Source organism: Pristis pectinata, chromosome 12 (assembly GCF_009764475.1).
Source record: "Pristis pectinata isolate sPriPec2 chromosome 12, sPriPec2.1.pri, whole genome shotgun sequence".
NCBI classification, from domain to species: domain Eukaryota; kingdom Metazoa; phylum Chordata; class Chondrichthyes; order Rhinopristiformes; family Pristidae; genus Pristis; species Pristis pectinata.
This window is the reverse complement of record NC_067416.1, coordinates 54,887,902-54,913,538: the sequence shown is the minus strand read 5'-3', so window position 1 is coordinate 54,913,538 and position 25,637 is coordinate 54,887,902. Positions and strand designations below refer to the sequence as shown.

Genomic DNA, 25,637 nt, shown 5'->3' with positions numbered 1-25,637 from the left:
CAAACGCAAGAGCAGAAAACTGCCAGAGATAGCGAATAGTATAACGATGGACTTCCTCCGGCTCTCCATTTCTGGGTCACTCTGTTTGTCTCCATTGCTCTGGGCTCGGAGCCTCCTGCGTGCAGCACTGGCCGCAAGAATGTTTCTGACGGTCATAACGTTGAACAGCAAAATCAACACGAAGGGGACACATGGGTTTACCATATAGATCAGCCAGTCATATACTATCCATGCAATTGAAGTGTAATAGCTTTCCTTTATGCTACAATACCATGGTACATTATCTACGATATACAAAGGTTCATATGTAAACAAGAATGGTATATTTTTTATGCAACAAATTACACAAACTATTCCGATAACTACAGCCGCTGTTTTCTCCGTGCAGTATCTGAGTTTTAACTGTTGACAGCAAATGGCGATGAACCGATCGAATGTGAAAGCGACCGTTAGCCAGACGGAAGTGTCTTTGGAAAGACAGCTAGATGCAATAACAAGACTGCAGCCGCGAGTGGTGGACAAGTAACTGACAGGGAAATAAATAGCACGAAGCCGGCTTAATATCACAGCCGTGATAATGACCATGAAATCCATCAGCGCCATGGACACCAGGTAGTGAGTGATACATTTGGAGAGGCCGCACCTTCCCCGGGACAGAATCACAATCGTCACCATGTTCGCTGCAGCAGAAAGGGAGATACACGGTAATTAGTGATCAGGCAACCTATTACCTCAGCGTTTATTGGGTGGCCTAGATAAATTTTGTTTCTGTGTTAGATGATTCAGCGATTGAAAGCGATGGTTTTGCCAGTGGATACTTGTTTACCGATAAGATGGTCAACTGGCATACGTGTCATTAACTCAATGTAAAACAAAATATGCCTTGTTTTGCATCGGTCATTTTACATTTCACAACAAACCGAATGATCATATCAAATAGAAAAAACCATTACTGAGTGAAACAAGAAATACGTGAAGAAATAACGACGAACTTAAATCAGATAAATCACAAAATAACAAAACGAAAAAGAACAACGACTCCAATGGAATTAACTTTGAAGCAACTGGACAATCGAGATTGAAAAGGCAAAGCGGTGCATTTGGCATCGATACGGTGCATTATGCCAGCAAGGGAAACAGGTCAAAAGGGATCAGAAACATAACTGTTGTGATTCCTGGAGAGGCGATGTGACCGGGCTTTGAGGGTATCAGTGGATGTTAATGACAGGGATACCTCACAAATGGAAAATAACATAGCAAACATTCACAGATATTTTGTAGGTGTTTCATGGAGGGATTGTGGTCTTGATGCGAGGACTGCTACCACTGAACATGTAATGAATTCATGGGATCCTTAATCGGTTAAACATCTCACTGGTAGAAAGACGGATCAGACATAATCACACCAAGAACAGACACTCATAACTGTGCCAGTAAGATGAACAGAATAGTCAGTTCACTTCCTCAGAGAGAAATCAAACACATGAACACCTGAAACGTGGCGGCGATTTCCAAAGTGGTTTCACGAAACAAACAAACAAAAAATCTGTGCAAAAGACAATGACGTTCCACTGCCGAAAATCGCACAAAACCTGACATTATAGATGCCTAAATTTATTTTTTTAGCAACGGCTTCTAAGCTTAATTTTCAAATATGCGAGATGCAGGTTTACACCGGTTTTATGGGCGTTCATTGACGAAGGCATCGCCATTCATCTCGTTTATGACAGCCAGATGATGCAGTAGACACAAATGTAAAGCAAGGTATAAATATCTGTGTACGATAGATAATTAGTTTTGGAATTACGGCCCCGAGAGCTCAGAAAACATAAAATATAGACAGAAAAAACTAACACAGAAAATAATAAAACGCCTCCTCGCACAGAGCTCGTTGAAGTGACAGTATTGCAGCTATTCCATCATTACAAACAATTAATTCTGTGATATTAGCCAGTAACTAGATCAACAGGTATTGAACGAGCGAAGAGACAGTAAGGCAAATAGCTAAATCAAGGAACATTTTGGACGCGGCATGAAACAGAAGAGTTGCGTCTGAATAAACAAAGCTTGAGAAAGTACGATTTTTATGTGGATCCCCTGTGTTGTGAAATGCGGCTAGATTTGTTTTTATTAAATGATCACAACGAACAAACGGCGAGGAATTGATGCGATCTGTCCAGTGTAACGAACGGCTGCTGAAAAGGAAGATCCATGCTTAGAACATGCAGCTAAATACACAAGTACAGCAGTAAGCATTGTCCACTTATTCACTTGCTGTGAAGCGTTACCTGGAACACCTAAAACCGCAAGCATAGTATAATAAACAGCAAATATCGGCCCCTTTCCAGGCGCATGCATTTTTCGCAGCGCAGAATGTTATCACGTGATGTCAACTGTGTCCACGCGGTGTTCCGATGTAGCCTCTGAGTTCCGCGCCGTCACTTATATTAGATGTCAACCTCTGGAGCCGCAATTAGCTTGCATCATACTGGCTGTTAATTAAATTGTTTCTGAAAAACAACCATGAAACCCACTTTCATGCCTAATTAATTAATCTAAGCGAATGCACTCAAAGTAATAACGATCTGGTTCCAGATCGGATATGTCACTCACAGTCAAAAATGGAACGAATGAAAGTTATAGATCAAAGCAGCAATGGACAAGTGAATGAAATACATGATATATGTCTCTCTATGCACTGTCTGTAAATGTATCTGTCTAAATTCCTCTTAAAGGTTGCCGTGGTTTTTGTTTGCACCATCTCTCCGGTAGTGCGTTCCTGGAGCCTACCTCTCTCGGTGGAAAATCTTGCCTCGCCAATCTCCTTTAATTAATCCCCACTCATCTTAACCCTATGCCTTCTGGAGTTTGTAATTTCCACCATAGGGGAGGACACTCTGAATAGCAACCTCTCCATGCCTCTGATCATTTTATAAATTTGTATCAGGTCGCTCCTCATCCTCCGACTCTCTGGAGAAAACAACCCAACTTTGTTCAACCATTGCTTACAGATAATGCTCTGTAATCCAGCCAAACTCCTCTTGAATATTGTCTGCTCCACACCATATGACGCGGCGACTATAACTGTACACAATATTGCATAAATGGGCCAATCAAGCTTTTATACAGATACAACATGACTTCCTGACTCCGACACTCAGTTTCCCGACCGATTAATGCAATCATGCCGGACCCCTTTTTAACCGCTCTCTCTACTTCTTTTGACACATTCAGGGAGCTGTAGACTTCTACCCCTAATGCCTCTATGTATGAATTTTCCTCGGGCCCTGCCCTTTACTCTACATTTTCCTCCTACTTTTGACCTCCCGCTGTGTGACACATAAAATCTGTCGGTTTCAAACTCTCTCTGTCATTTTACCGTCCATATTTCCAACTGAAAACTAATCCTCTGTATTCTTCAACAACTTCACTATCCTCAAATCTGCCAAATTTTGTGTCACATGCAAACGCATAATCAGCTCACCCTTGGAATACAATTGAGCAATTCAACGTGGATACTATGTGCCTTCATTTTTTGGATCAGCCTGCCATGAGGAGCATAGTCGAATGCTTTACCAATGTGTACAATATCTGCTGCCCTGCTCTCACCAATCCTCTTCATTACTTCCTCAAAACACCGAACAACTGTATCAGACATGTCCTCCCTTGCGGACTATCCATCATAAGTCAAATATTTTCAAATCGCTTGTACATATAATACTTAAAAGTCATCTTTAATAATTTCCTACCCCTGTTGGAAGGGTCTACAGTTTCGTGGTTGTTGTTTTTGTCCTGAAACAAAGGGAAAATATGGCTACACAACAGTCCTCTGGGACCTCGGCACAAGCTAAAAAGTGCAAAAGGAGCTCTGTCAAGTTCTTCAGGAAATGTTATGTCTTCTCTTTTTTAATTTCAATATTCCCTTGAATATGAACATACCCCTCAATCCCAGTGGCTGAGAGAGAGAGAGAGAAAGAGAGAGAGAGAGAAAGAGGGAGAGAGAATGCAACATTTGAAATTTACACTGCATATCGCAAATTATGGATTTCCATTGAACTGCAAGGAGAATGGTAACAGAGTTCGAGGAAGTATTGACAGTCTGATCGAATGGAGAGATGGTGGTAGATGGGAAATGAAGCTGAGAAATGGCGCGTATTGTATTCCTCTGGAATGATGGAGGTGAACCAATATGAACTGTAGATGATTAATTTAAGATGGATGCAATAATCAGAGCAAGGTTTATGTGTGTAGTTCTTTGAATGGGGAAGGACAATTAAAACCTTGTTGAAAGGATGCAAAGTTGTGACCTTTATAGACAGAGATACGGAGTGTAAGAATAGGGAAGTCAAGACACCGTTTCTTCCATAACTGAATATTATCTCATTTTTGCGCGAAAACAGGCAGCACCAACGTTGCAAAACCACCAGTTCGAAAAAAAAGATCTGTGGAATATATCACTGAGAGAATCTTTGATTTATATTTGCTGCCCAGTCACCTCAAGTGGCAGATTATTTCGAAGTAAACTGCGATTTAATTGGGCAAAGCTGACTTCAGCACCCAGCAATTTACCGTTACTGTCAATAAACGTGTAAACCCATAGAATGACATTCCCTGGATTTTCAAACCCAGTAACTCACATCTCATGGTAAATTGATGCCGTAACACAAGACGGAGGGACACACTTCGCTTTTAGCATTTGAAGGTTAACAGAACAGGACGATGATTAACCAATCGCTTCCATAACTTGATGACAAAATACATCTTTTGAAATCATGAAGGCAAATTGGAAAATTCACAATCAGCCGACATCTCTCCTTCAAATTCTGTGGTGGAGTCTAATATTTCACTCTCAGCTCACAGTTTAACTGAAAGGAAGCACCTGTGCGTCCTGTGCACATAGATTAATGAGTGGTTTCCAGCCCATTGTTCATAAAGAGAAAGGTATCTTTGATGAATAGGATCGAACAAGATTCAAATTTGCCCAGCAACGTATCTCTCCTACTGCCAGCAAACGTTCCAATTGGTGTCATGGTGCATTATTCCAATTGAATTGCAAGTTGTACTAATTGTGAGCGAATGGGAACTGAGCCGTTGGGACTGATTGGGATACTGTCAAGGCGACAATGGGTATCCCAGACACAGATGCTCTACAGATTCCGAGTTTGGACATGATTTCACAAAACGCCAGAAGGGAGCTCAGTTGCTGAGAAGGATTGGGAGTCAGATACCACGCAGTAAGTGCCTCTTTCCAATATAGAAGTCCTAAAATGTCCACAGTCGGTCGCCACGCGTATATTGACCCTCAGTAAAGAGAACCCCGATGTGTGAAGGTCGCTGGCTGAATTCAAGCCGACAAGTGCGAAGATATGAAACATAGCTGGAACGAACAGTTTGGTCTGGAGTGCATATTCGTCAGCCAGAGAACACAGATATTTTACTATCCGAGCAATGGAGGTTGAGAGTGTCCCCAGTGTGACCTCCTGGATCGTTCATCAGTCAACTATTCCTGACTATTAAGATTGACAGGAATGCTCCCTTCGTCCACACTCTGCCTTGAGCGCGTGCGTCCAACCAATCAATGTGAAAGATTTAATTCCATCCCACAAATAAAAATTATATTGTATGTTCAGTGTCCGGTTGGTCGCTTGTTTGGTCTTGTTGTTGGTATTGGTTTATTTTTAGCACTTCTACCGAGGGACATTGAAAAAGTTGTCATGAATGTCGTTCGTACAGATCAATACATTGCACAGTGAATTGAGGCAGTGGAAGGCAAAAACAATAACAGAATAGAAATTAATCTGTCACGGTTACAGGGAAGTGCATTGCAAGCAGATAATAAGGTGCAAGATAAACACAAGGTAGATTGTGAGGTCAAGAGTCCATCTCATCGTATAAGTGAACAGTTCAATAGTCTTATCACAGATTCTCTGACATTGCGAAATGCAATCACTTTGATTGCTGACAATAAAATTTCTTGGAAACAAAATAAGCGTATCATCCAGACTGCGCTTTCTCAGCATTTCCACTCCAGTCACTCCAAATGTATTGACAACCCGAGTGAGATGCACACTGTGTTCCTTCAAATACTCCCGGCGCAATAGAACCATTGGTTATATACAGAGCAAACGTCCTATCACTGTATTCCATTAAGTACTTTTAGGGAAAGGTCAGATTTCATCGGATGCACCGTAATCCATTGATGTTTTCCCATGAAATGGGCACCAGTAGCGCCTGTTCCCTCAACACTCTCCATTAAATACTTCAGGGTCAGAGGCATACACATTCTGTTCAGAGTGAGGTTCCTACACGTGTCCGATAAAATATCCACAAAAGATGACGTGGGATTAATACTTACAAGTGTGTCTTTCACAATATCTCATCAAACATTCACGTGAATGACATACAGAAAAATAAACTCATTCTTCTGTGCCGGAAAAAAAAACATACTGTCTAGGCAAAGAAGCGGTGCATCAAGAAGGGAGAAAAACTTCATCTATACCTTCTCAGCAAACACACTCAGGGCAATTCGAACATGGGTCATATTGAGGGTATTGTTTTCGTTTCATCATTGAATACATCGTTCATGAATATGTGCAAAACGTTTGCAGTATACACCTGTCCATTCTGCACAAGGCCTGAGATTCTGGCCGAGAGATCTTCCCCTCAGACATTAGCATCTGGCATTGGGGTAAAGATATTGTTGAGCCGCATGGCTGGTTGGCAGATAAATGGGGGATATAGAGAGTGCGGGGCTAACAGGACATCTTCAAGCACGTTCATACAGTGTGTTAGCATTTCCCGTGATTATTGGGAATTCTATGCAATTTGTACTGCATGTAATCCCCAGTATATTTTCCAACGTTTACAGACGGAAACTTGAAACACTGAGCATTGCTGCTGGATTGGTTAAATGTTTGCATCTCACTCTCTATGATTCTCTTCTAGTTGGTGGGGACAATTTTATTACTATTCTGTCGTTTTGTGTTATAATCTGTGGTTTCGTTTTCTGAGATTATTCACATCAAAGGCTCCGTCGCGTCCAGATGTGTTGTTGACAGAAGCAAATACATCAATGAAGTTCCTGTTGATTTGCCTCAAATGTCCAGAGGGGTTGTTTTAAAATTGTTACCTGTTAGTGCAAAATAGCCTGAGATTTCTTGTACAGAACAGCAGATTTCATTTTGAGCAAAAGGACAAGTTGTGATTTACCTCCATTGGGATGACAGGAGATATTGAAAGGTCGGTTCTGTGAATTCCCCAACCGAAATCAGTCGGACGGTTATCAGTAGGATGCTTTGTACTGGATGCCCATTTACAGAAACTGTTACACATTTGAACTCGGTAACTTCAATCCTCTCCCGAGGAGAATCATCCAGACGAATAAAGTCTTGTCTTTTAATCATCAAAGATTTTATTACAAAATGTTAACATTTGGAAAGAAGCCCCCGAATTCGATAAACACCCGATATCCTGATGCATCATGCAGCCACTGCGGTATTTTTTTTGAAACGTGTCCGTAACGAGAATGTCGTGAAAAGCTAGGCAGTGTGTTCAAGCTTCCATAAACAATACCATATTTGCAACGGGGACAACTGTCGTATAAATATTAGTGAGGACAAGGAACGACTGACGTAAGTGTACATGTGAGAATGACGAATGTTTAGTTCAGTGTAAACAGCGGAACAGTCTAATCCAGGGCCCGGTCTCACTCTTACCGCACAGGTGCTTGTCACGGTTTTATTTAAAATAGGCTAATCTTCATACAGCATGGCAACAGCACAGATTGATTGCCTTTGGCTGTACCTGTCCCTGGCGATGTGACTACGAGATCTTGTCATTGAGTACATGAAATCTGGCCTTCGCTGAGTTATCACTGAATTAGTATCTGTGCTGTTTCTCATCACACTTCACCTTGTCCGTGTCATTACGGTGGTTGCCATGATAATAGAGTTTTGAAACGAAACAATGCCCAGCGACTCTTTATATGCAACCAGACCTTAACAAAATTATCACTGCATGAACCACAGTTTGCAGATAGCGTTTAATTACTCTAGTTGCTCTCCCTATTTAGATTTTGTTTGCAAAATTGTCTCTGTATTAATTTGTTTTAACCATGACGCAATTAATTTAAGCTACAAAGATCCTCTGTTTGTTCAACCTCACTGGACACTAACCTCTGCGAATATTGTATTGTCTCTATGTATCTTTACACTGATATTACTTTTAATCATCTGTTTTATTATGTTGGTAGGTTTGTAAACGGATAGTGCAATTTAAGCAGGGAATGTGTCCAGTATAATTTAAACTAACAATTTATTCTAGTATAATTAACGTCATAATGAGCATTTTAAAACTCAAGACTGATATTTATCCTTCCATTAGAATAATATATGTCGATGAACTGCCGAATTTCGCACCATGCCCTTTCTTTACTTCAGTTTCAATGAGCTCTTCATTCCACAATGTTTGATTTCCGTCCGGTATTTATTCGCCACGTACATCGAAACTGACAGTGAAATACATCTTTTTGCGTTACTGAGAATGTGTGGGACAAGCCCCCAAGTGTCGCACTCCTCAGCCGCCAACAGTCGTCAACATACCAAGCCCACATCTCCTAACCTGTACATCACTGGAATATGGGAGGAAATCAGAGCAACCGGAGGAAACCTACGCAGACACTCGGGGAGAACGTACAACTTCATTGCGTACAGCGGCTGCAATTCATCCCGGGTCGCTTGTGCATGTAGTAGCGTTACGCTAACCGCTACAGGAAAGGCCCTTGGGCTTATTGCTGTGAAGGAGAGCCGCAGCCTTCGCTGACAGGGCAACTACGCCCACACAGTCCACGTCAGAGAAAGTGGGAGGGTTTTTCACATCGGAATCAAAGACCCGACACAGAACCAGAACCATCAACTTTCCCTCCACAAACCTGTCGGTGATGTGTCCCAGCTCAACTTTGAGGGACAATCTGCGGAGCGGTTTCGACTGTGGGTTCCATCTTTCCTTAATGTAAACCATTTGCTCCCGGAGACAAAGCAATGGAAATCTTTCTGTTTTTCACCATATGCATCTGCTTACGGAGTGAGTACCGTTCACACTCTCCCACACTGTGCGGAATTAAAAGACATCTTCACGAACCATATCGAATTTCATACACTGTCCGCGTTTTAGCAGCGTTGCGTGGTTCGACCCTGACGCCCATTTACCTTTCCCTGTGTTTAATTTGCAGGCTCCTTCAGTCAAACGGTGACCCAGACACTGACAACCATTAACGGGATGGAGTGTCAGTCTGTCACCATCACCTGCCGTTTCCATCCTGGTATCACTGGTACATACCGTTTTCAAACTGGACGGTTCTTCAGGGTGACCCAGCCCGGATCAGAGCGCCAGCAGATCACCAGCAGAGGACGGTTTGTTGTGAGGAGCAACAGAAACGAGATGACTTTCTCGTTGGAAATTCGTGATCTGAGAGTTGAAGACAGCGCCACCTATTACTGTCAAGCTGAGTATAGGTGGAACACACAGTGATGGACCTGGGATTCTTGCGGTACAAAAAACATTTACTGCAGATTATCCCAACAACAGACGAAGGGGCAAAGTTAATCTGCCTGTGAAGCCTCATCCCGTTAGCCTCACATTCTGGATTATGGGACGATTGAATTGGTGAAATTCACACGCTGTGTTTTCTCACTGCAGAGTGTGCGCGGATGGCTCAGCGTTTCCTGAGACTCATGTTAATATACGGTGACAGGGAATGAATGAATCCCTTTTCTTATTCCCAACTCCAGCAAAAATCATGTTTGAACAGACGTATCAAGAAACTGCAATCGTTGATAGCCTACCTCTTGCCAGCCCATCTCACCCAGTCCCCAAGGATTTGAAACTGACATTTCACACTGTGTTCGATGGGAACACACACCGTGGAAGAGATCTGAACAAAATGATCCCTGCAGTTAAAATATATCTGCCTAGGGTCCAGAACCGGGTTTAAATGTTTGGCGATATACACTTTCTCTTCTGGTTAATTTCATTGTGATTTCCCGCTTTCAGTTGTTTTCTGTTTGGCAAAAAGCGTGGTTCTTGATCTGTTTTCTGTTTTTTTTCCGGAATCCAGCTCCGGCTCGGTCTCCAGCGCCATTATACAAAGAGTTTGCTTTCTCACCAGGAAAAGCTGCATTAGACGGGAATTGTAGAGCACTGTATCTTATGTGTTGTATTGAAGTCCCTGGAATCATTGGGAAGAGATTGGTGATATTTGCTGGAGAGACTAAGGTGAGGGTGGTTCTTGTACCGCGGAGAGTGAGAGCAACATCACTGTGCCTTTTATTGGAGTACTTATAAACAGGACGGAACAGGGACGACGGTGACCGTCACAGCTGGTAAGTATCCATAAACATCGGCTTATCTCCTTCTGCTTCCGGGATTATCAGTTCCATTTAATATTTGGATCGATTGACAACAATTTCCTTCAAAGTGAAACAAGCCCAATTGCTAAACGGGTTTCTGCAAAGTGGTCCAGAAGAGACATAGGCAAAGGGAGCCGCGACTGGGTGGTGTCTGGACAGAGGAGGTGTGGAACTCTCTGAGAGAACCATACTGGGGCTGCTCCTGAGCAATAAATGCTGGTGTTCCAGCGATGACCACATCCTTTAAAGTCTGTCAATATGCAAACGTAAACAGGAGTAACTGACCGAACGGTGTCATACTGAATAAGAGTCACGGGTCAATTCACAGATATTGAAGGTGCATTTCAAGTACCCACCTAGTTGGTTATGGGCGGAAAGGCAGAGGTACAGATGTCAGGTTATTTACAGCGCTGCCAGATTGACCGGAGGTCTGTGGGGGTGTATAGTGGGGTTGAATTAGTTTAATTCTGTGAAATGGGTCAATATGTTACCGGGGTATTCGAAATATGAGTAGGTATCTCTTTATTATTTAAAAGCTGCAGAGGGAGATTGACGTGGGTGATGCTCAGTTGTGAGTGAGTCTGATACACCCTTTGGAAACTGTACACACTTAACCCAACGTTTAAGTGACAGACCGTGGGAAAGGTTCTCTGCAGAACAAAGTATAAACCGCAGGCATCAACAAGCTAGCGAAGAGATTCGGAAAAATAATGATACTAACTTTATCCAATGCAAACGAAACTTAAATGGAGCACGTCGTGCCCTACTGATGATAATGTTTAAGGGCAGAGAGCGAGGTTTTCCAACGGGTTGTGATCAAATACTTTAAAAGGACAAGCGTTGCAGCACAGGTCTTCATTATCCGCTTGGCTCAGTCTGCGCTGTTCGATCACATTGCTTTGTTTAGCATCTTTCCATGCACTGGGCTGCCGCAAAAAAAAAAAGATGTCTGGAAAGATCTTCCATCACTGAGAAGAAAACACGTTGTTAACAATCTTTCTTCCTCTGTGTCCTTCGTCATGAGACACAATAACATCCGCTGAAAAATAAATGACAGAAATTTACAGAACAAAGAAAGTTAATTCAACCCATAGTCAGGTGGTGGCTCTCTGAATCTGCTCCACCAATTTTCTTTGTTTCTTTCCCATAGATTCAAAGCTTCCTCCAAATTCTCGTCAATAATCGCAGTTTGTCCCCGTTGGCCATGCTTCTGTGATTTGCCCACAGCAGCAAGTCGATAGGGTCATTGACAAGGGCGACAAATGCAGTTTGCAAACTTTTCAATTGAATCGAAACAGCGTAAAAATGAAATCCATTCTTCCGTGCTACGCTTTTCTAACAATCATCTGTAAATCATCAAAACTCTTCCCTGTTAATTCATGCAGATTCCATTTCCCCGGGGTCTCAGATTCCTGTTCAACCATCTACTGCTGGCGAAACCGTCACTTTAAACTGCGAATATTCCGGGTTCTGTCCTTACACTCTACACTGGTATCGGCAGTTCCCAGGGCAGGCACCGATTTTCATGCTTCAGAGACACACTTCAGGAGAGCAGGATACGGAAAATGCAGCGGGAGGACGAATGTCTGCGTCTCTTGACCCTGGAAAGAAAATCAGTCAGTTAACGATCTCCAAAGTGAATCAGAGCGACGCGGCTCAGTATTACTGTGCACTGACTTCGCGCACAGCACACTGATACCAACCATGGAGAAAGCTCTTCAATAACCCTAATGTGGTTTCCAAAAGACACACGGTGCTACAGAGCAGAGGGAGAGCTGTACAAAAACTCATATGTTGGATCATAAACATACGGGACTACGGAGCACGGAGCCCTCTGTAAAGAAAAACCTAAGTGCGTTGAGGATCTTTGTGTAGCGTGAATGTAGAAGAAGTAAAAATAGGTGACAACATTAAACCATACTGGGTCTTAAAGTCACATTTTGAAAAGAAACAGGAAATGGGAAGACACATATTCCACACCAATCAATTCCACGAGCAGTAATGAACATTTACCTTCATCAAATTTCGCGTTTTACAGTACACCCGCGCGCCCGGGTTCTCCATAGTGTCGAGCTTCCGATCCGGAGTGGCCCTGGTGTCGGTCCCCGGTATCGGGCGTCTCCGCAGGTCGGGCATCGCTTCGGGTAGGGCCTCCGGACTCTGCATCCGCTTGTCGGGCCTTGCCTCTGGTCGGGACTTTCGTCTCGGTTGACACGAATGGAAGAGGCTCCGGATAGATCGGGAAAGAGGGGTCGGCATAGGGCGCTCCTGTTAGTCTGGTCTTCAGTCCGTGTCCTCGCGTCTCAGCTTCAGATACGTTAGTCGGGTCGGGTCACGGTGGTGGGGGCTTCGTGAGGTCGGCTGTTCACCCTTCGCAGGCTTCCACCTGGATGGGCCCGTCCTGGACCTCGCTGGTCGTTTCCACTTGAGTCTAGGAGTCATTCCTGGAGGTCGGAAGTTCGTCAGCTCTGTAAAAGATTTAAAAGAACGTTATTTGCAATTTTTTGAGACATCGAATTTCAATTTAGTAGAACGATTTCTGCAGAAGTATTGAGCAGATCTGCAGATAGAAGATTGCAACGATTCGCCTTGATCTGACCCCATCTTGTTGAGTCCGCAGTGTGTGTTGCTTTTAAACCTACGGATTTACACAGCTGAGACACTGCAAACCTAGATGTGCTGGTGGTGGTTCACCTGGCAGTCGTAGCGCTGCAATTCCAGAGGTTTAACCGGGCTCAGTCTCTGACGCAAACTTTGGTTCCACAAAAGGCATTAAATCCGTTTCTCACTGAGTAGCTATCGGACCCGTGCCACAAAGGTGAATGCGCCAAATCCTGATCACTGAATCTTCAGTGAAAATTATGACCAGATTTTTTGGTGAAACCGGTCGAATGGGATGTCCCGACTTCCCAGACGGAGCAGGCCGGGCGGACCCTGTACTTCTGCTTCCCCCAGGTGGAAGGTCTGAGCCAGATTTCTCTTGCCAATTCGATGCCAAAATGATTCCCAGTTTATTGATATTGGAAAGGAATTCAGATTCCTGAGGCACGGAGAAAGTGGAAGATGTAGTTTGAATCACTGAGGGAACATAAGATTATCTGTCACAATGCCTGCGCGAGATATTCTCCAATTCAATGCAGTACCCACAAATTATGAATGTATATTTTCAACAAAACCTTTTTTGTTGACCAGATTGACTGGATCGGGGCTACAGCTGAGCTAGTCCGCAGATTATTTCTGCGTTCTCAGGCTCATGAGACTCTGCGCACTGAGACTCATTTAAACCTCTCCCAGAAACTTCGGTCGCCCGGTGGTTCTCCGATCCCTGCCCGCCCCCCCCCCCGCCACCGCATGAAACCCGAATTTTTCCCCATCCTGAGATCGAGTCCCACTGTCACTCTGTTCCCCGTGAGATGGGTTACTGTCACTGATATCCTTAATATCCTGGGATACAACATGCAGCTGTGTGAATAACCTGTTCGTATTAGACTTTTACCTGGTGGTAACAAGTAAAATACAGTGACGCAGAGAAAGGACTAACTGAGAAATTCACTCAGAGAGAGGGGTGATAGGGAGTTTGACCCAGAGACAGTGTTGGCAGGAACAAGTGATCATACCAGATTTTGAGATTGTCGACGCGGACAGATGTGCAGCAAATGTGCGATTCAATGTCTCCGCGCTAATATTGCGTCAAACAACTAGATTCAGACAATCGTGGATACAGTCCCAGCAATTGAACGTGGCCGTGTTAGTGAAAGCAGGAAAGAAAGAACCAATAACTTCACCCCTCCCAGTGCTGAGAGCGGAGCCCAGCAGTTTACGGCTCCCTGAGCAGCAACCACATACTCTTCAAATCTGTTGTGGAATCGCACACCACTCCAGTTCACTGCTGATCTCAGTAGTTCTACTGCCCATTGAGGCTCAGTGTAAATGATCAGTATGTGTCCCGTGGGTCACATCCACTCCCAGACTGATTGAGATCAGTGCTTTTCTGCAGCAGCGTGTGGCGAAGATCCGATTTCCCAGGGTTGTTCTCAACTTTTGTTTCAGGAAGGACAGACCAGAATACAGATCAGAATACCAATGTACTTACTCTACATCGGAGAACATTCCTGCCATCTGCTGGAACATCCAGAATCCCGGGATATTTCAGAGATATTTACTGAAGAGTTTCGGCAAGGGCGGGAGGGATCGGTCTCGAGATGTCCCTGCCCGCTTCTCTGGGGGCATGGATGCGGACAAGAAACCGTTTTCTCTGACAGCCTCAGCGGCCCTTTTCTCTGAATGTGCAATGTATCACTGCGCTGTGAGATAAGATTTCATCGGATGCACCGTAATCCATTAATTTTATCCCATGAAATGGGCACCAGTAGCGCCTGTTCCCTCAACAGTCTCCATTAAATACTGAATGGTAGTGTCAAACACATTGTGTTCAGAGAGAGGCTCCTACACGTGTCCTACAAAATATCCACAGAAGATGATGTGCGATTAATACTTCCAACTGTGTCTTTCACAACAGCTCATCAAATATTCACATGAATGACATGCAGAATAAAAAAAACGTAATTCTTCTGTGCCCCGAAAAAATCATACTGCACAGTCAGTGAAGAAGTGCATCAAGTAGGGAGAACAACTACATATTTCCCGTCTCAGCAAAAACTCCCAGGGCAATTCTAACATGGGTCATATTGAGGATATTTTTTCCGTTTGATCATTGAATACATCGTTCAGAAATTTGTGCAAAACGTTTGCAGTATGCACCTATACATCTTGCACAAGTCCTGAGATTCTGGCCGAGAAATCTTTCCCTCAGACATTAGCATCTGGCATTTGGGTAGAGACATTGCTGAGGCACATGGCTAGTTGGCCGATAAATGGGGGATATAGAGAGAGCGGGGCAAACAAGACATCTCCAAGCACGTTCTTTCAGTGTGTTGACATTTCCCATGATTACTGGGAAATCTATCCAATTTGAACTTCATGTAATCCACAGTATATTTTCCTAAATTTAAGAAGAACATTTGGAACACTGATCATTGCTGCTGGCTCGGTGAAAGATCTGCATGCCACTCTCTATGATTGTCTTCTGCGTTGGTGGGGACAATTTTAATACTTTTATGTCGTTTTGTATTCTAATCTGGGGTTTCGAGTTCTGAGATTATTCACATAAAAGTCTCCGTCGCGTCCAGCTCTGTTCTCGGCAGAAGCAAATACATCAATGAAGTTCCTGTTGATTTGCCTCAACTGTCCAGAGGGGTGATTTTAAAATTATTACCTGCTCGTGCAAAGTGTCCTGAAATTTCTTGTACAGAACATCAGATTTCATTTTGAGCAAAAGGACAAGCTGTGATTTACCTCCATTGGGATAAAGGGGGATATTGAAAGGTCGGTTCTGGGAATTCCTCAACCGAAATCAGTCCGACGGTTATCAATAGGATGCTGTGAACTGGATGCCCATTTACAAAAACTGTTACACATTTCAAATCGGCAAATTCAATCTTCGCCCGAGGAGAATCGTCCAGACGAAGAAAGTCTTGCCTTTTAATCATCAAAGATTTTATTACAACATGTTAACATTTGGAAAGAAGCCCCCGAATTCGATAAACACCCGATATCCTGATGCATTATGCAGCCACTGCGGTGTTTTTTGAAACGTGTCCGTAACGAGAAAGTCGTGAAAAACTAGGCAGTGTGTTCAAGCTTCCACAAACAATACCATATTTGAAACGGGGACAACTGCCGTATAAATATTACCGAGGACAAGGAACGACTGACGTAAGTGTACATGTGAAAATGACGATTGTTTAGTTCAGTGTTAAAAGCGTAACAGTCTAATCCAGGGCTGTTTCTCACTATTACGACACGGGTTCATGTCAAGGTTTAATTTAAAATAGGTTAAGTTTCATACAGCATGGCAACAGCACGGATGAGGGCCTTTGGGGTGAACGTGGCCCTGAAAATGTGACTACGAGATCTTGTCATTGACTACATGAAATCTGGACTTCGCTGAGTTATCACTGAATTAGCATATGTGCTGTTTCTTATCACACCTCACGTTGTCGCGTCATTACGGTAGTTGCCATACCTGTTTGTGATAAATAGAGTTTTGAAACGAAAGAGGCCCAGCGACTGTTTATATTAAACCAGACCTTAACAGAATTTTCACTGCATTACCAACAGTTTACAGATATCGTTTTATTACTCTAGTTGCTGTCCCGATTTACATTGTGTTTGCAAAATTGTCTCTGTATTAATTTGTATTAACCAAGGCACAACATATTTAACTTACAAAGATCCTCTGTTTGTTCAACCTCACTGGACACTAGCCTCTGCGAATATTGTATTGTCTCCTGTAACCTTTACACTGATATTACGATTTATTAATCTGTTCTATTTTATTGATAAGTTTTTAAATGGACGGTGCAATTTCAGCAGGGAATGTGTTCGTGTAATTTAAACTAACAGTTTATTCTAGTATAATTAACGTCATAATGAACATTTAAAGATTCCAGACTGATAATTATCTTTCCATCAGATAAATATATGTCGATGAACTGCCGAATTTCGCACCATGCCCTTTCTTTACTTAGGTTTCAATAAGCTGTTCGTTCAAGAATGTACGATTTCCATCCGGCAAAATGTTGTATTGACTCCTGCCACCCAATTAAATGTCGATATTTCTTTATTTGTTTTGCGATTAATAGTTGACTGGCGCGGTGCTCGCAGGACCACAACAGAAGCGCGCATGACCGTGTTATCTCGCTGTTGCACTCAACGTTTAACTCGACCTGCCATCACTGTAAGTAAGGAAGGTGGTTATTCTGATGTTAATTATTTACGTACAGAGTGGCATCTGAACTGCAAATCTCGTGTTCATTTTTCGTCTCCTGCTTATCTCTGATCCACAAAGGCTAAATCTGATTTTAACTGGAGTTCTTTCAGAATCCCACTCCCTGGCGCCATGTTTGAGAAAGTATTCCTAATGTGTCACTTTTAACCCGATCTCATCAATTATTGACGGAGAGCCGACTGTAACTCCATACCTAAACTACGTTTTAGTTTGATATTCTCAAATCAAATACCTTTCCTTTCAAAGAACATCCCAAGGAGGCTGACGTTACAAAATCACGAAGGTATAAAAGCTTCACTCCACATAGTTGCTCGCTCACTGCTGACCATTTCCAGTTTTCTCTTTTTTGCATTGCACGTTTCCAGCATCCACATTTCCTTTTGTTTCCAGACGGTATTGGCCCTGTCCTTTCTGGTATTACATGTAGTTTTCTTTAATGTTTGTCCATTATTGCGATCGACGCACGGTTGGCAAGTGAGCAAGGTTGAGCACGTTTTATACCAGAGTGTGGTACGTTTTTGGAATGACTTTCAAAATGAAACGGTTGCGGCAGATACAATGACAACGTTTAAAAGACAGTTGGACAGGTACATGAATAAGAGAGTTTTGGAAGGATATGTGACAAAGCACGAAAATCAGATTACCTCGGATGGACAAATTGGCCGACATGGACCAGTTGGGCTGAAGGGCTGTTTCCGTGCTGTATGACTCTACGACACAATGGCTCCCCGTAAGACGGTACAGGAGTCAGAGTGCAGTTGAAGATGAAATCGAACATGGGAGTCATCAGCACCGTTTTTCAAAGTTATGACCATTCGTGGGGAAGGTATCAAGGGCATCATAAGCTTTGGCAGGAAGAAGTGCAAGAGCGCTTCTTGGGCACGGAGAGCGAACAAGCCCCCTGTTGGCGATGTGTAAGTTGCTGTGATCCCCACAGAGCTGCAGTGCAGAATGATGCAGAAAAATTCCAAGGCAAATGTGGTGGATTATCAAATGATCTCGTGCAACTTGAAGGCCTTTCAGCTTTATTTCCTGCCAGTTTATATACTCCTTTCATCGTTGTCTATTTGTAGCGTAAACTTCCTTCTTGAAATATATACTCTCATCACTTACTTTCTACTAATAAAGCCTCGACAATATGTTTACGTTTGTTCTGGCGATACCTGCCTTTTGAGATAAAGTTAGAGGTTTGTGCACTCGATAAACCCGTCGCTCAACGGTAAACATTTTGCTCTGATAACTTAATTCCGTGGAATAGTTTATCTGTGGTTATGCAAACAATTCCGTTGATTTATTTAAAAATATCCGCCAAGTCATGCTGAACATTTATATTCCAGAAACAAAACTGGACAAGCATATCTGCCTGCAGACTATCAACTAATACTCCATTACGTGCCTTCAGAGGGCGGCACGGTAGCGTAGCGGTTATTGCGACGCTATTACAGCGCCAGAGATCAGGGTTAGATACCCGTCGCTGTCTGTGAGGAGTTGGTACGTTAGCCCCGTGTCTGCGTGGAAATTCCGCCGGGTGATCCGGTATCCTCCCACATACTAAAGAAGTACGGGTAGGTTAGTTTGGTGTTTAAAATGGGCGGCGCGTACTCTTTGGGCCGGAAGGGACTGCTACCACGCTGTAAATAAAATTTAAAAAATTAAAAGAAATTAAAAGTGTTCACAAACATATTTTCACCTTGCATTTCGAAGTCCATAACAGCCTTACTTATTTTTGTTTGCTGTTCTCTCAATTTCAGGGAAAATTGATCACGTCAATTAACCTCAAAGTGGTGATTCTATCTCATTATCTGTGTCTCCAAACTGAATCAGAACTTGCAGGGAATTGCTTGACAGAAAGCACAGATGACAAGCAATATTCTAGCTCTCAACAAAAAAACTACAGAATTTTCTGTAAATCATATAAAATGACACACATTGAGACTGATACTATTTAATGTGGCAACTGCTCCGTTCCACACTGAAGAAGGACATTTGTTCAAAATAAAAGGTAATAACTTGCGACCTGCGTGTTTTCATATTGTTGTTTTACAAGGGTGGAATATTTACTCAGTTGTCAATGCCAAGAAATGTATTAGTTGTTTCTATTCTCGGTATTGCTTGAGCCATAAGCATTGTTATGGATTGGAAGAAAACTCTCCCGGTCATCTGCACTTTCTGCGTGGAATCCATGCAACAAAAAGGGCAGTTGGCTCACATTATTCAAAATTATCCGTTGCATCCCAGATGCAACAGGACTGAAAATGTGCAGACCTCTCCATGCGAGATGTCCAAAGGCCCCTAGGGAATGGCAGAAAGGCACAGTTACTCCTGTAATCAAATCCTCTGACGATGAAAGCCATCAGAGTATTTACCTTCCGAATAGCTTGCCGCACCTGCACGTTGGGCATGAAATACTGATAGTCATTTCTCTTTGAGCACGAACAAAACTCAATATCGTACAATTTAACTAAATGTTCTGCTGCGTTATTTTTGCACCGCAGCACACATTTTTACATTTCCAACATTGTATTACATTTGCTACAGTCTTGCGCAATTGTTCAACTTCCCTTTGTTTCCCTGTGGCCTGCCTCTGCCATCTTCCCTTTTGACAGTCCATCCTTCATATTTATCAGTGACAGACTTGGAGTTTAGACATTTGCTCGACCAGCCGCATGATTTATTAAAATTCTGAACAGCGATGGACAAACGCAGATCCCTCATGATACCCCATTCGTCACAGTCGGACAACCTGAACGTGTCGTCGCACTCTTTGTTCTGTCCCTTTCTGCTTTCTGTGGAAAAAAGGTGCCCGAGATTCAATGGTTCAAACAATGGGAGAAAATACAGACACCCACCTCCTCGGATGAGGGACAAATTGTAATCTCCTCTCGAGTACCTGCCTGCACGATCATGGGAGGGGTCTGGTTTCTGTCGTCTCTGTACTAAGAACCTAGTGATTCTCCGCAAGCGATCCAACCACCTCCCAACATCGACATATATCAAACAATCACATATTAGATAATTATTTCTTCGTCATAAGTACATCGGAACTGACAGTGAAATGCAACTTTTTACGTTACTGAGAATGTGCTGGGATCAGCCCGCAAGTGTCGCCACTCTTCAGCCGCCAACAGACGTCAACATACCATGCTCACATCTCCTAACCTGTACATCTCTGCAATGTGGGAGGAAACCAGAGCACCCGGAGGAAACCCACGCAGACACTCGGGGAGAACGTATAGCTTTCTTGCGGACAGCGACTGCAATTAAGCTCGGGTCGCTTGCGCTGTAATAGCGTTACGCTAACCGCTACACAGAAGTCCCTTGGGCTTATTGCTGTGAAGAAGAGTGGCAGCCTACGCTGACAGGGCAACTACGCCCACACAGTCCACGTCAGAGAAAGTGGGAGGGTCTTTCACATAGGACTCAAAGACCCGACACATGCCAGAACCATCAACTATACCTCCTCAATAGTGTCGGTGAAGTGTCCCAGACCAACTCTGAGGGACAATCTGCGGAGTGGTCTCGACTGTGGGTTTCATCTTCCCCTAATGTAAAACATTTGAACCCGCAGACAAAGCGATGGAAATCTTTATGTTTTTCACCATATGCATCTGCTTACGACGTGAGTACCGTTCACACACTCCCACACTGTACGGAGTTTAATAGACATCTTCACGAACCATATCGAATTTCAAACACTGCCCGCGTTTTAGCAACGTTGCGTATTTCGACTCTGACGTCCATTAACCTTTCCCTGTTTTAATTTGCAGCCGCCTTCTGTCAATCCGTGACCCAAAGCCCGACAGCCATTAACGGGATGGTGTGTCAGTCTGTCACCATCACTTGCCGTTTCCATCCTGGTATCACTGGTACATACCGTTTTCAAACTGGACGGTTCTTCAGGGTGACCCAGCCCGGGTCAGAGCGCCAGCAGATCACCAGCAGAGGACGGTTTGTTGTGAGGAGCAACAGAAACGAGATGACTTTCTCGTTGGAAATTCGTGATCTGAGAGTTGAAGACAGCGCCACCTATTACTGTCAAACTGAGTACAGGTGGAAAACACAGTGATGGACCTGGGCTTCCTGCGGTACAAAAACTCTTACTGCAGATTATCCCAACAACAGATGAAGGTGCGAAGTGAATCTGGCGGTAAACCCCACGGTACCGCCTCATCCCGCCAGCCTCACAGTCTGGATTATGAGAAGATTGGATTGGTGGATTTCACACACTGTGTTTTCTCACTGCAGAGTGTGCGCGAATGGCGCAGCCTTTCCTGAGACTCATGTTAATGTACGGCGACAAGGAATGAATGAACCCCTTTTCTGATAAACAACTCCAGATGAAATCATGTTTCAACAGACGTGACAGGAAACTACAATCGTTGAGAGGTTACCTCCTGCCCGCTCGTCTCACCCAGTACCCAGGGATTTGAAACTAACATGTCATACTGTGTTCGATTGGAATACACACAGTGGAAGAGATCTGAACAAAATAACCCCGACAGTTAAAATATATCTGCTCCCGGTCCAGAACTGGAATTAAATGTTTGGCGATATTCACTTTCTCGTCTGGTGAATTACATTGCAATTTCCTGCTTTCAGTTGCTTTTTGTTTGGAAAAAAGGATGGTTTGATCTGTTTTATTTTTCTTTCTGGAACCGAGCTCCGTCACACGCTCCAGCGTCATTATACGAAGTGTTTGCTTTCTCACAAGGAACAGCTCAATTAGCCAGGAATGCAGAGAACTGTATTTTAGGTATTGTACTCAAGCCCCTGGAATCATTGGGAAGAGCTTGGTGATGGTTGATGGACAGATTAAGGTGAGGGTGCTTATTGTACCGCGGAGACTGGGAGCAGGGTCACTGTGCCTCTGAGTGGAATACTTATAATAAGGACGGAACAGGGACGACAGTGACCGTCACAGCTGGTAAGTAACAATAAACATCGTCTTATCTCCTGCTGCTCCGTGATTTTCAGTTCCATTTAATATTTGGATCGATTGGCAACAATTTCTTTCAAAGTGAAACAAACCTAATTTCTAAATGAATTTCTGCAAAGTGGGCCGGAGGAGACAGAGGCAAAGGGAACCGCGTCTCGGTGTGTGTCTGGACAGAGGAGGTGTGGAACTCTCCGGGAGAAGGATACTGGGGCTGCTCCTGAGCAATAAATGCTGGAGTTCCAGCGATGACCACATCCCTTAAAATTTATCAATATTCAAATGTAAACAGGAGTACCTGACCGAACAGTTTCATACTGATAAGAGTCACGGGTCAATTCACAGAAAGTCTAGGTGGTTTTGAAGTACTTGCGTAGTTGGTTTTGGGTGGAAACGCAGAAGTACCGATGCCGGAGTTGTTCACAGCGCAGCCATACTGACTGGAGGTTTGTTGGGGTGTACCGTAGGGTTGGATTAGTTTAATTCTTTGAAATGGGTCATTATTTTAACGGGGTATTAGAACTCTGACTCGGTATCTCTTTATTGTTTAAATGCCGCAGACAGAGATTGACGTGTGTGATGCTCAGTTGTGAGTCTGATACACGCTTTGGAAAGTGCACACTCTGAACCCAACGTATAAGTGACAGACTGTGGGAAAAGTTTTCTGCAAAGCAAAGTATAAACCGCAGGCATCAACAAGCCAGCGACGACATTCATAAAAACAATGATACTAACTCTATCGAATTGAAGCTAAACTAAAATGGAAAAACGTCGTGTCCCACTGATGATAATGTTTAAAGGCAGAGAGCAGAGGTTTTCCAACGGGTTGTGATAAAATGCTTTTGAAGGTCAAGCGTTGAAGCAAAGGTTTTACTCTCCGCTTGGCTGAGTTGGCGCTGTTCAATCACATTGTTTTGTTTAGGATCTTGCCATGCACTGGGCTGCTGTTGCAAAAAAAATTAAGATGTCTGGAAAGATCTTCCATCACTGAGAAGGAAACACATTGTTAACAATCTTTCTTCATTTGAGTCCTTCGTCATGAGAAACAATATACTCCGCTGAAAAATAAATGACAGAAATTTACAGAAAAAAGAAGGTTAATTCAACCCATAGTCAGGTGGTGGCTCTCTGAATCTACTCCACCAATTTTCTTTGTTTCTTTCCCATAGATTCAAAACTTGTCATAAACTGTCGTCAATAATCGCAGCTTGTCCCCATTGGACCTGCATCAGAGATTTTCCCACCGCAGCAAGTCGATATAGTCATTGACAAGAGCGACAAATGCAGTTTGCAAACTTTTCAATTGAATCGAACTGGCGTAAAAATGAAATCGATTCTTCCGTGCTACGCATTTTTAACAATCATCTGTAAATCATCAAAACTCTTCCCTGTTATTCGCTGCAGATTCCATTTCCCCGGGGTCTCAGAGTCCTGTTCAACCATCTACTGCTGACGAAACCGTCACTTTAAGCTGCGAATATACCGGGTTCTGTCCTTACACTCTACACTGGTATCGGCAGTTCCCAGGAGAAGCACCGATTTTCCTACTTCAGAGACACACTTCAGGAGAGCAGGATACGGAAAATGCAGCGGTAGGACGAATTTCCGCGTCTCTGGATGCTGGAAAGAAAATCAGCCAGTTAACGATCTCCGAAGTGAAGCAGAGCGACGCGGCTGTGTATTACTGTGTACTGACTTCGCGCACAGCACACTGATACCAAACCTGGAGAGCGCTGTACAATAACCCTCATGTGCTTTCCGACAGACACACGGTGCTGCAGAGCAGGGGGAGCGCTGTACAAAAACTTATATGTTGGATCATAAACATAAACGACTACGGAGCACGGAGCCCACTGTAAAAAAAAAAATCCTCAGTGCGGTGGGGATCATTGCGCAGCGTGAATGTAGAAGAAGTAAAAAGTGAGAACAACATTAAACCACACTGGGTCTTAAAGTCACATATTGACACGCAACAGCAAAGGGGAAGACATATATTCCACACCAGTCAATTCCCCGAGCAGAAATGCACAATCGCCTTCATTAATTTCGCGTTTTCCAGTACACATGCGCAGCGGGATGCTCAGTAGGGTTAGGATTCCGATCCGGTGTGGCCCTGGTGTCCACCCATGTATCCGGCATTTCTTCGGCTAGGGCCTCTGGACTCGGCCTCTGCTTGTCGGAACTTGCCTCTGGTCATGTCTCGGTTGCGTCGAATGGACGAGTCTCCGGATAGGTCGGGAAACTGTGGAAGGCGTCGGGCACTCCTGTTCGTCTGGTCTTCACTCCGGGTCCTCGCGACTCAGCGTCAGTTGTTCCACTGGGGTACTGGAGTCGGGGCTAGGTGGTGGGGGCTTCGTGAGGTCGACTCTTCACCCTGTGCAGACTTCCACCTGGACGGGCCCGACCTGGACCTCGCTGGTAGTTTCCATCTGAGTCCTGGAGTATTCCTGAAAGTCAGCAGGTCGTCCGCCCTGCATGAAGATTTGAAAGAATGTTATTTGCAATTCTTTGAAACATTTAATTTCAATTTAGAAGAATAGAACGATTTTTGAAGAAATATTGAGCAGATCTGCAGATAGAAGATTGCAATGAGTCGCATTGATCCGGCGCCATCTTGTTGAGTCAGCAGTGTGTGTTGCTTTTAAACCAACGGATTTACACCGCAGAGATACTGTGAACCGAGATGTGCTGCTTGTGGTTCACCTGGCGGTGGTGGCGCTGAAATTCCAGAGGGTAACCCGGGCTCAGTCTCTGACACAAACTCTGTTTCCACAAAAGGCATTAAATCCGTTTCTCACTGAGTGGCTATCGGACCCGTGCCGCAACGGAGAATGCGTCAAATCCTGATCACTGAATCTTCATTGAAAAATATGTCCAGATTGTTTGGTGAAACCGGTCGAAGGAATTGTCCCGACTTCCCAGACAGAGCAGGCCGGGCGTACCCTGTACTTCGGCTGCCCGCTTGTGGAAGGTCTGAGCCAGACGTCTGTTGTCAATTCGATGCCGAAATCATTCCCAGTTTTTCGATATTGGAAAGGAATGCAGAGCCACGAGGCACGGATGTGGTCGAAGATGTAGTTTCTGACCACTGAGGGAACATATGATTATCTGTCACAATGCCTGCGCTAGTTATTCTGCAATTCAATGCAGTACCCACAAATTATGAATGTGTATTTTCAACAAAACCTCTTTTCTTCAGCATTAGTCACTCAGATAAACTCCCCAGATTGACTGCCTCGGGGCTGCAGCTGAGCTACTCCGCGGATTATTCCAGCGGTATCAGACTCATGAGACTCTGCGCACTGAGACTCAGTTAAACCTTTCCCAGAAACTCCCGCCTCGTGTGGATCTCCGCTCCCTGCCTTCCCGACACCAGACGCAAACGTAAGTTGTCCCCATCCTGAGATCCAGTCCTAATGTCCCTCTGTTCCCCGTGAGGTTCACTCCA

The 25,637-nt window shown here is 43.9% G+C and overlaps 2 protein-coding genes across 2 annotated transcripts; both read left to right on the top strand.

Annotated features, from left to right (window-relative positions):
• Positions 1 to 673: 673 nt before the first annotated feature.
• LOC127576474 (T cell receptor alpha chain MC.7.G5-like) lies at positions 674 to 12,102 on the top strand. The gene is made up of 4 exons (XM_052026961.1): positions 674 to 704; positions 9,230 to 9,524; positions 10,333 to 10,379; positions 11,792 to 12,102. The coding sequence occupies exons 1-4, from the start codon at positions 674 to 676 to the stop codon at positions 12,100 to 12,102; spliced, it is 684 nt and encodes a 227-aa protein (XP_051882921.1).
• A 5,874-nt stretch (positions 12,103 to 17,976) lies between these two features.
• On the top strand, positions 17,977 to 23,904 carry LOC127576473 (immunoglobulin kappa light chain-like). The gene is made up of 5 exons (XM_052026960.1): positions 17,977 to 17,986; positions 21,024 to 21,306; positions 21,935 to 21,950; positions 22,129 to 22,180; positions 23,594 to 23,904. The coding sequence occupies exons 1-5, from the start codon at positions 17,977 to 17,979 to the stop codon at positions 23,902 to 23,904; spliced, it is 672 nt and encodes a 223-aa protein (XP_051882920.1).
• The last annotated feature ends 1,733 nt before the right edge of the window (positions 23,905 to 25,637 follow it).